Below are 12,110 nucleotides of genomic sequence, written 5' to 3'. Positions count from 1 at the left end.
GAAGATTTGCTGGTGACTAGTGGTGTTCTGCAGGGGCTGGTATTGGGACCGCTTCTTTTCACACTATATGTCAACAATTTTGATGTTGGAATTGATGGCCTTGTGGGCAAGTTTGCAGCCATATATAGGTGGAGGGCAGGTAGTTTTGAGAAGGCAAGTAATCTACAGGATTTAGACAGATCTGGAGAGAGGGCAAAGAAATGGCAGATGGACTATAGTGCAGGGAGGTGTGTGGTCATGCACTTTGGTGGAAGGAATAAAGGCATAGACAATATTCTGAACAGAGAGAAAATTCAAAAATCAGGTACAAAAGGTCTTGGGCATCCTTGTGCAGGTTTCCCTAAAGGTTAACTTGTAGGTTGAGTCAATGGTAAGGATGGGAAACGTAATGTTAGCATTCATTTTGAGAGGACTAGAATATAAGAGCAAGGATGTGATGCTGAGGCTTTATAAGGCATTGGTCAGTCTGCACTTGGAGTATTGTGAGCAGTTTTGGCCTCCTTATCTAAGAAAAGATGTGCTAGCATTGGAGAAGGTCTAGAGAATGTTCACGAGAATGAACTGGGAATGAAAGGATCAACATGAGCTGTGTTTGATGGTTCTGGGCCTGTACTCATTGGAGTTTAGAAGAATGAGGGGGATCTCATTGAAACCTATTGAATATTGCAAGGCCTAGACAGAGGGGATGTGGGTGAGTCTAGGACCAGAGGGCACAGCCTCAGAATAGAGGAATGTCCATTTAGAACAGAGATGAGAAGGAATTTCTTTAGCCAGAGTTTGGTGAGTATGTGGAATTAATTGCCACTGACAGCAGTGGAGGTCAAGTGATTGAGTATATTTAAATCGGTGGTTGACATGTTCTTGATTAGTCAGGGCATCAAACATTATGGGAGAAGACAGTAAAATGGGTTTGTGAGGGATAATAAATCAGCTATAATGAAATGGTGGAACACTCGATGGGATGAATGGCATAATTCTGTTCTTTTGTCTTATACCCAAGTGACCTTGGAACTTGTCCACATTTTCAATGGCAAGCAATATTATGGCCCTGATGTTTCTGTAGGAATTGTCACTTTCTCATCCCGAAGGTCTTTGTCTCTTTCTGCTTTCACTGGAAGACCTGAGGTTCTTGTGGGTGGCTCACAGTTAGGTATAGATGAAGTTCACTGCAGGCTTTGCCTGATGGTACACAGGGCAGTACCCGATGGGGGATGTAATTCTTGAGTGTCTGAGGAGTAAATAAGGGCAACATAAGCCAGTGGAAAGCATATTTCACTCCAGGGAGCTAGTGTATGTATGTTTAAACAATTGTAGGGGCTTACTCGCATTAATTTTACAGCAGGGTGAAACCTCCCCCAGCTACCCTACTCCTCACTCATATCACTATCTGTAATGGAGTAATACAAGAATGAACAATATTGAGATACCATCTTTTGAATGTGGGCAACAGCTCCAGATTTCAAAAGAAAACTCCCTCTTTTAGATCCACAATGAACTTCCCAGTGTGAAAATGTAGTAGTAACTTTTAACACTGTTCCACCAGTGCTGCTGAATGGATACTTAGCACACTTATCGATCTTAGAACCTGGAACAGGTGTTTCAACTCTCAATGTTCTGACATGTCAATTAAATTAGTAATTGAATGGCTAACTAAACTAATCTCTTCTGCCATATCCTTTCATTTTCCTCCTATTTATGTGCCTATACTGAGTTAAGTATTGTATGTAATTAGTTTTGCTACTACAAGTGTATGGGACATTGGAAAAAAGGTTGAATTTCCCCATGGGGATGAATAAAGTATCTATCTATCTATCTATCTAAACATCTTTAAAATTCTCTAATGTTTCTGTCTCTACTGCCACCCCAGGCAATGAATCCCAGGTACCTACCACTCTCTGTGTAAAAAAAATACTTACTCCTCACATCTCCTTTGAAATTACCCCACTCCACCTTCAATGCATGCCTCTGGTATTAGACATTTCAACCCTTGGAAAAAGATATTGTCTGTGTACTCTATCTATGCCTCTCATAATCTTACAAACCTCTATCAGATCTCCCCTCAGCCTCTGCCGCTCCAGAGAAAGCATCCAAAGTTTGTCCAACCTCTCGTTATAGCACATGCCCTCTAATACCATGTTAAAACTCCTATGCACCCTCTCCAAATCCTTAACATCCTTCCTATAATGGGGTGATCAGAACTGTATGCAATTCTTCAGATGCAGCCTAACTAGAGCTTTATAAAGCTGCAACATACTGACTTTTGAACTCAAACCCTTGACTAATGCAGGCAAGCATGCCACATGTGTTCTTAACCACCCCATATACCTGTTACCTCCATTGCTATCAGATGACTGACATCATTTTCACTTTATATGACACTATAGTATGCTCATTTCTGGTTACATTGGCTCATCCACAGGAATCCTAGAACTTCCAAAGGAGGCGGTAAGACTGAAGTATTTCAGGTTCTGCCCCAACTAAGCTCAGGAAAAAGTAACAGTGGAATGGCATTCTCTGCCCACGCAGAGGTTCCTGGCTCATAATAGATGCCATCCACTGAAAATGTAAGCCAGTTTAACCCACCATTAAAATGCTGTACATTTCAGTCAGGATAGCCAGAGTTGATTCTTCACAATAAAGTCACTGGCACAACTCCACTTTCCTGAGGAAAATGGACATGGATTGCTCTATTGCTCTGTTTTCGCTCTTGGGCATCTGGGATGTTTAATTGAAATGACAACAGAGACTGCACACATTTGTGGGAATTTGAAAGTTATAGGTTTAATAGAGGATATGTGTTTCTTGTTATCGAAGCCTTACTACCATTATGTGCAGCAGCACTAAGGAAGCGGAGGCAGAAGGATCCTGAAACAAAAGGGCAGGTTAATTGTATAAAAGAACACAAGGGATTTATAATCACTTTAAAGCAACATTTCTTCTGCCAGCAAAGCCAGCTATGCCATACTGCAGGAGGAGCTTAAGCTGTTTTTTTCTGCCCGTGCAGAGGCAGCGACCCAGGGGTTGGGAAATGCTGCTGGAAGCCTGCCAGAAATATGTCTGGTGTGTGGGATTTTATGAGGTCAGAGTAGAGTCTGCGGGACAGGCAGAAGGCCTCCTGCAGTTTCAAGGAAATTCAAGCCTTGGTAGACTTGACTTGATAAATCCTGATGCCTATTTCCCTCATTTTTATGTGAGCTCAAGTGGGATAGGCAGGCTAGAAGATCAACATGAAGATCACAATACAGAATTAACACAATACACAATGCATCTGGTAGCATTGCAACTTCCTTCTGCATGCTAAGTAATGATTGAAACTGGTGCTGCTCTTATTCCAAGGAAGGATCCAAAACATCAACTGTTTATTAATTTCCCCAGATGCTGCCTGTTGAGTTTCTCCAGCATTTTGTGTGTGTTGCTCTGGATTTCTGGTGAAATCATCGAACAAAGTCAGCATGGATTTGTGAAAGGAAAATCATGTCTGACGAATCTTATAGAATTTTTTGAAGATGTAACTTGTAAAATGGATAGGGGAGAGCCAGTGAATGTGGTATATTTAGATTTTCAAAAGGCTTTTGACAAGGTCCCACACAGGAGATTAGTGTGCAACCTTAAAGCACACAGTATTGGGGGTATGGTACTGATGTGGATAGAGAATTGGTTGGCAGACAGGAAGCAAAGAGTGGGAGTAAACGGGACCTTTTCAGAATGGCAGGCAGTGACTAGTGGGGTACTGCAAGGCTCAGTGCTGTGACCCCAGTTGTTTACAATATATATTAATGATTTAGACGAGGGAATTAAATGCAGCATCTGCAAGTTTGCAGATGACACGAAGCTGGGCGGCAGTGTTAGCTGTGAGGAGGATGCTAAGAGGATGCAGGGTGACTTGGATAGGTTAGGTGAGTGGGCAAATTCATGGCAGATGCAATTTAATGTGGATAAATGTAATGTTATCCACTTTGGTTGCAAGAACAGGGAAACGGATTATTATCTGAACGGTGGCCGATTAGGAAAAGGGGAGATGCAACCGAGACCTGGGTGTCATTGTACACCAGTCATTGAAGGTGGGCATGCAGGTACAGCAGGCGGTGAAAAAGGCAAATGGTATGTTGGCATTCATAGCAAAAGGATTTGAGTACAGGAGCAGGGAGGTTCTACTGCAGTTGTACAAGGCCTTGGTGAGACCTCACCTAGAGTATTGTGTGCAGTTTTGGTCCCCTAATCTGAGGAAAGACATTCTTGCCATAGAGGGAGTACAGAGAAGGTTCACCAGATTGATTCCTGGGATGGCAGGACTTTCATATGAAGAAAGACTATCGACTAGGCTTATACTCACTGGAATTTAGAAGATTGAGAGGGGATCTTATTGAAACGTATAACATTCTAAAGGGATTGGACAGGCTAGATGCAGGAAAATTGTTTCTGATGTTGGGGAAGTCCAGAACGAGGGGTCACAGTTTAAGGATAAAGGGGAAGCCTCTTAGGACTGAGATGAGGAAAAACTTCTTCACACAGAGAGTGGTGAATCTGTGGAATTCTCTGCCACAGGAAACAGTTGAGGCCAGTTCATTGGCTATATTTAAGAGGAAGTTAGATATGGCCCTTGTGGCTAAAGGGATCGGGGGTATGGAGAGAAAGCAGGTACAGGGGTCTGAGTTGGATGATCAGCCACGATCATACTGAATGGTGGTGCAGGCTTGAAGGGCCGAATGGCCTACTCCTGCACCTATTTTCTATGTTTCTAGCATCTGCAGAGTTTCTTGTGTTTATGTTGCTATTCATGTTGTTCAGTGACTGCAGCTCAGCTCAGTAGGCAAAACTGTGCAAGGCCAGTGATAGTAAAGCTAGTCGGAACGTCTCAGAGGCGGTGGAGGAAGGGTGTTAGATTCCAGAACATCCTTCCTTCCTGAAATGCTGACGTCTCCCGACCAGGCCCCACTGAGTTCGAGAGAGAATTGTTCCATGGATACTCTGAGTGGATATGGGCTCTGTGTATCCCAGTCCTCACTGAGCACACCTTCCTCTTCAGCTTTGCTATATTCAAAAATGTATCCCAACCAATCCATGAATGTCTGGGAGCAACTGGTTTCTGCAACGACCACAAAGGTAGCATAAAGTTTTACTACACCTGCCACCACTCACCATAGAATACAACTTTAAAGAACTTTTGAGAAAAATAAGTTTAGATGCTTAGAGAAATGAAGCACTAACAAATCAAACTCGATCAACAACTGGCTAAAAATCAGTCCTTTTGACCTCATTGGTAGAGGCTCCTTATTGCTGCCATGCTCATATTCAGGAACAACAATTAATTGGAATATTGAATTTTGAAATAGAAATGCTGGCTTCAGATCAGCACTGCACAATGACTGATGCCGTGATCTGCTACTTGCAGTAATATGTGCAAACACCTGTAAGATACAGTGAACTCACTCCACAAATGTGGCCACATGTTGCCGCTATTTTGGAGCCAAAATAGTGTCGATCATATCGAATAAATGGGATTCACAGATCTGAATATTTTGTCCTCTATTTTCATATCTTTTGAGAAATTTTGTCTGTGCCATCTTAGTTCTGAACGAAGTATTCTGACAATGAAGTATTTGATTGTTCCTAATCATCCTATGAAAAAAGGTCCAAATAGGAATTAATTTGTCGTCCAACTAAGATGTGCTTGTAGTAACAAAAGAAGATAAAAATTGCAGTAAGGATAAATTAAATATAAAATGATAATTATTTCCCAACAGCTGAACAGAGGTGCTTCCTCACCTGTGAATCAAAAGAAAGTCGGGAAGTTGTCTACATGAAGAAAATGGTGCGCGATGGAACTCGCTGTTCCTACAGTAATCGTTATGACATTTGCGTTCGAGGTGCTTGTGTGGTGAGTGATCTAAACTTTGCATTAAAGTAGAATTAAATAATAGAAGTTGGAAAACTATTCTGGGATTTGTGTTAAATATGCAATCCATCTGTTTCAGCAAAATTCACCAAAAATTCCATTCCCTAATATCATAGCTTCATAACACTGATAAGGCTGAAGATAATTATTTTGGGCAGTTGCGTTTTATTTCTTGAACATATTGTTGCCACAAGCAAGGAAGCACATGAAAATCCCTAATGGATTTATTCTGTATATGGTCAAAGTGAATCTATACCCCTGCTGTCCAGAGCATAATGCACAACTAGTAACTGGAACTCATTACGTACGGAGAGATGAAGAAAAATCTGACATCTTCCTAAGCTAAAGAGAATTTTGCCTTTGGTACAGATCAGAGACAAGGTCAACACCTATTACAGTTTAAAAGGTATCAACAGTTACTATTTGTTACAGATTTTAGTCTTTATGGGATATTTATTCTGCTCCATAATAGATACATTAGCTTTCTGTTTGAATTATATATTTCACTAAGCTGCTGGAATTCTTGAAGCAAAATACAGGGTTGATTGTCGAAAGTAAAGCATTGTAGGTGGAATTTTAACCACTGACCCCACCTTAAACTGTCAGAAATATGATAGGGAGAGAGTTACTCCCCTTTCTCAGCACTCAGACGTTATTTTCTGCATAGCAAGGGCTGTGTCTGCAGCAACCACTGCTGCACAGAGAAATTCTAGCTTAAGTTGGGCTGAGATCAATGATTGTTGCCTGTTAGTTGTAATCAACTTTGTACATTGTTCAGTTCTATTGTTTTTTAAAAAATAAGTACAACCAGAGACCAATCCTTACATCCATTAAGTGGTCAGTCCTCACCATTTACGCCATCTCCGTTTAAAGAGAGGCACTATTTAGCCATTTTCAGTGGAGAAAAACAAATTAATTTGGTCAGTTTAAAGTCTGACTTGGGACATGGGGTTAGTAGATTTTCAGTGTCTGGAGTGTATACTTCACATAGAATCAGGTATATTCAACATCTTGTCAGCTACTTTGCAGCTGTAACTAAAAGTTACCGAAGAACAGATGAAGGAAGTGGAGTTTACTGACTTTAAAGAGAAATGTGAGAGAAGCCACATCATCTTTAATTAATAAAGAGAGAAGTAAAATCATTCTAGTAACTCTCAAATCCAGACAACAGTTGACCAACAAGCCGTAAAAGATTTTTCAAACACTGAGTTTGATCTGTTAACAATCAAATAGATCAAACTCAAAAGTCAAAAGATGTGAAACATCTTTTCATCTGCAATATTGTTTCTCCCCCAAATTCCAGACATTATGAATTTAGTTTGAAGTGCTGAGAGAGGCCAGAGACCATCGTGAAGTTGGCTTTAGAACTCTTCTACGTACGTGCTAGTGAGCAGATGGTACCTGTCACACCTCCATAGCCAGCTCACACCTCAAAAAATAAATCAATACTGGGCTGTTGGCAGTGGCCCTCTGATAACTTCTAGGGAAAAGTTTGGATGAAGTATTCAAATGGAGAAAGTCAGGCCCCAGACAGTTGAAAGGGAATGCAGGGTCTAAAGTCCAGCTAAGTGAGAGAGAGAGAGTGGGTAACCAGTGCCCAAGTAAATTGAAAGAGTGTGTAGACATCAGCTGCTGAATCATCGGGATTTCTGCAAAGCTGTAGAACAGGTTGTTGGAATGTTATTATAGTCATTAAATATTCGTTAGACTTTCCTTTGCATAGTCCCTCATACCTGTTTTACACAGTTTACTAGGAAACTATGTTTTGTGCAATGTTACAGATTTAAAAAAGGCAGAATGCACGCAAAACCATTTCAACCTCTCAATTCCTGTGGGAGACTGACATTCAAAGGTGGCAGAAGATGAGAACAATACTATATAATTCTATTATTTGTCCATTTTAACATCATAACCAGCACTTTACAAATGTAAGTCGGCTTGTAGTTCCAGTAAAGCCAAGCAAATTTCATTCTATTGTTATTCTCTCTATTAATGAGTTTAAATTTCAGTTTTCCTTTATCCAATCAAACAAATTGATCTTCTCTATCTGACAGACTGCAAATCCTTAGTCCCACAGAAACCTATTCACTTAGTACTGCTACAGTTAAATTACAAATCTTTCCAGCACATCTGCATCATTTCAAGCTACCTCTTTTTAAATAGGTGATAAAAGGACTCTTTCAGATTTTGTCAATGGAGTATTTCACTCATGCTATACTTGTGAAATTCTTTGTCTTTTTGATACCAATTTGGACTTAGTTCCACAGATAAATAAAACACAATGATGTTGCTAGTGTACCCTCATAATGTTGGATTATTATACAGAAGACTTCAGATTCTGGAATCTGAGGCAAAAACAAACTGCCGGCAGAACCCAACGAATTGAGCATGTCTATGGAGTCAATGGGATGGTCAATGCTTCTGTCTTGACGCAAGGTTACAACCTGAAAGGTTGACCATTCCTTTGCCTCCCTAGAATTTGCTCAATCTGCTGAAATACTCCAGCTGTGTGCTTTCTGTTTGCTTTTGGTTTGTAACAATGACTGGCCTTCTGTTATTGTATGTTGCAGTTTAAAGACGATGGGACAATAAGATTAAGCAGCATTGTTGAAGTAACACATACAAAATGCTGGAGGAGTTCAGCATCTATAGAGGGAAAGAAACAGTTGACATTTCGGGCCGAGGCCCTTCATCGGAAAGGGGCAGAACCCAGAACCCAGGTTGGGAGGGGAAGGAATACAAGCTGGCAAGCGGTAGATGAAACTAAGGGAGGGGCGAATGAAGTAAGAAACTGGGAGGTGACCGGTTGAAAGAGGTAAATGACTGAAGAAGAAGAAATCTGGTAGAAGACGAGAGTGGACCATAGAGAAAAGGGAAGGAAGGGGAACAGAGGGAAGTGATGGGCAGGTGAGAAGAGAAGGGATGAGAGGGGAACCAGAATGGGGAAGGGAAAAAGAGAGAAGAGTAATTACAGGAAGCAAGTTCTTAATGCATTTTATTATTTTATTTGCTTAGAATGTTTCATGGCTATAATGAGATGAGTAATCCACATTGAGTGAATTCAATAACCAGCAGAAAATTCAGTTTTGATTACAACAGATTCAAGGACTACTTTTAGTTTTCAGCTTCAACTCAGATAGTTTTAAAGTAACATACTGTAGATCAGATCAGTATATACAGTAATTCATTTAAATAATGTATTAATTAAAAGATTTAAGTAAAGAGACACAATCCTAGGATAGTCACCTACCCCATCTTTTTAATGGGATTATATTTCTGATTCTTGGTAATTTCATAGGATTGCTTGAATGTAAAGTACATTAGAAAATGCCTACTTTTGCCAAAACAATAGTATGGACTTATTTAATATTATTATACACTTTCATCAAGAATATATTGACAAAACACAAGAATTGCCAAAAAGATTTGAAATATTACTATTTCATTGTTTCAGAAAGTGGGCTGTGATAAAGTGCTGGGTTCCAATAAACAGGAAGACAAGTGTGGAGTATGTGGTGGAGATAATTCTCACTGCAAAGTCATCAAGGGAACTTTCTCCAGAGCAGCCAAGAGATCAGGTGAGTGCATTTAATCATTAACTTGGAAAGATAAAAAGGAGCACACCAACCCATACCACAGTGGATAAAGAAGCCAACGTTTCCATTCCTGCTACAACAGGAAAGCTTCTATTGGCACTGAAAGTAGTTCTAATAAAAAGGCTTAATAAAATCAATGTGTTAGGATCTTGCCAATCAGAGTACCTTGTGTGTGCATGGTGGTAGGAACTGCCCAGGACTTTACTCTCAAGAGGTAGCTTGTAATTGCTTCTTCTTAGAAACTAGCTGTTATAAAGGGCAGCTCCTTGCACAACATGACCATCTAAGCTCTCCTCCCTTGGGGAACTGATGCTGACCGGGTTAGGAAGCAAAGTAATATGGTTAGATAGGAAGGAAGCTCAGTACTGGGAAAGATTAGGAAATAATAGCTCTGAAACAGTTCTTGGAATTGGATAACCAATCCAATAATTTAAGTCCCCCGAGTTGAAATAAAAATTGGAACCTTTAGTAAAAACAACTGATTTCACCTTCCACAAATCAACGGCTGAACTCAGTTATTCACAGATTACGTGCATGGGGTGAATCAGGAAAACAACTGTATGTTTGGCAAGCACAGCATATCAATGGGCTGACACAATTGTGTGTTTGGCTAGCACAGTATGTCAATGGTTTAACACAACTGTGTGTTTGGCTAGCACAGTATGTCAATGGTTTAACACAACTGTGTGTTTGGCTAGCACAGTATGTCAATGGTTTAACACAACTGTGTGTTTGGCTAGCACAGTTTTGTCAATGGGCTGACAGGGGCTCTAATGGGTATTATCTACACAGTAATATAAAAAAGACAAGAAGCTTGCCGTGAGTGTAGTAATTGCTTAAATATTGCTGAAATTGACATTTTCTCAATTATTTATGTTGAGAGTTATGAGGATCAGGTAGGAAAGTGAAAATGAGGATAAAGATCAGATTAGCCATGATTTACAGAATGGCAGAACAGAGCGACAGGAGTGTATGATCCTGTCCCCTATGTTTTGTTCTTGTGACGATCATGTAAATGGTGAAGAAAGAGGACATTAACTTCAAAGCAAGTTATAAAACTATTACCTCATCAGCTATTCAGCCCACTGAGTCATAAAGCCACAATCTTATTCAACGTGTCTTTCCCAATAGCCCTGCAAATTATTTTAGTCCAGGTGCCTAAGGTGTATTTTATTAACTCTGAGGTTGCATGCAGTGAACTCCAGTCTCTGGAATATACTGTTACCTGTATATTAAAACAAAGTTTCTTTCTCAATTTCCCCGGTATCTTTTGCACAGAATTTTGCTTTATTTGCAAACATTGGTCCTCTCTAAATGAACCTAAAGTAGCCCAAGCATTGCTGAGAATCCCTTGGCATTTTATTTCCTGTCACAATCTGTTGTGTGTGTTGTATGTTCATCTATTATATCCGAAGTTCCTGGTGTGGCCTCTACATCAGTGAGATCTGACGTAGATTGGGGGGTCACTTCATCAGGCACCTTCGCTCTGTCCGTTACAGAAGAAGGGACCTTTTGGCGGCTACCCATTTCAATTCAACTTCCAAGTTCCATCCTCCACTACTACCACGATGTGGCCATAATCAGGTTGGAGGAGTAATGCCCCATATTTCATCTGGGTAGCCTCAAACCTGATAGCTGGAATATTGATTTCTCTAACATCCAGTGATTACTTCCTGCTCCATTCCTCTGTTTTTTTCCATTCCCATTCTGGTTACCATCTGACTCCTTCTCCTCATCTGTCCATTGTTTCCTTCTGGTTTCCATTCTCCTTCCCTTTCTTCTATGGTATATTGTTCTCTTCTCAGCAGAGTCAACATCGAAATCAATGGACAGCCGAAGAAAAAGAAGATTGTTCTCTTCTATGAAGTTCCTATTTCTTCAGCCCTTTACTTCTATCCTATCACCTGCCAAATTGTACTCCTGCCCACTCCTTATTCTGACCTCTGTCCATTTCCTTTCCAATCCTGATAAAGGGTCTTGTCCCAAAACATTGCCTATTTATTTCCCTCCATTGATGCCACCTGACCACTGAGTTCCTCCAGCAGTGTTGCACTTCAGTGCGTTCCAACAACATTTTTTCACTACTTTGCTCTGACAGGTTATCTGAAGATGTTTGAAATTCCAGCTGGAGCAAGTCACCTGTCTATTCAGGAGCTAAGTGCATCTCCTCATTTCATTGGTAAGTCTTCTACAAAAAGCCTCTAGCATGTAAGCACAACGCTAATGCCAAAATTGAGTTTAATTTTTAAATGTGCAAGTATGCATAAGTGCTATGAAAGGCTTGCTTGTAATGGCATCACAGGCACATAGCAGGATAAAAGCAGCACTCATAAGAAAATCTTAATTATACATAATGTTTATAGTTAGAACAAAGATAAATCACCAAGTCCATTTTTGTGCAAAGTCAGCAAAGTGTTGCCATACTGAGGCAGTGATCAGGGTTGTGATGGTTGGTTTAGGAACCAAATGATTGAAGGGCAGTAGTAGTTCTTGAACCTGGCCGTGTGCGTGTTTAGGCTTCTGTACCTCCTGCCTGATGGTAACTGTGAAAAGATAGCATGGTCCAGATGATAGAACATGGAGCATTACAACATAGTACTGGCCCTTCGGCCCACAGT

The 12,110-nt window shown here is 40.4% G+C and overlaps 1 protein-coding gene across 2 annotated transcripts in view; it reads left to right on the top strand.

The window, feature by feature from the left end:
* The window catches only part of LOC140739329 (A disintegrin and metalloproteinase with thrombospondin motifs 2-like), a 287,752-nt gene that overhangs the window by 253,472 nt on the left and 22,170 nt on the right, over positions 1–12,110 (top strand). For both annotated transcript variants that reach the window (XM_073067527.1, XM_073067528.1), the window contains 3 exons: positions 5,745–5,878; positions 9,351–9,474; positions 11,591–11,671. In XM_073067527.1, coding sequence (XP_072923628.1) covers positions 5,745–5,878; positions 9,351–9,474; positions 11,591–11,671 — 339 coding nt within the window. The remainder of the gene's footprint in view (positions 1–5,744; positions 5,879–9,350; positions 9,475–11,590; positions 11,672–12,110) is intronic.

The sequence above is a fragment of the Hemitrygon akajei genome, chromosome 15 (genome assembly GCF_048418815.1).
Source record: "Hemitrygon akajei chromosome 15, sHemAka1.3, whole genome shotgun sequence".
NCBI lineage: Eukaryota > Metazoa > Chordata > Chondrichthyes > Myliobatiformes > Dasyatidae > Hemitrygon > Hemitrygon akajei.
The sequence above is the reverse complement of the archived record's forward strand: the minus strand, read 5'-3'. Positions and strand labels throughout refer to the sequence as shown.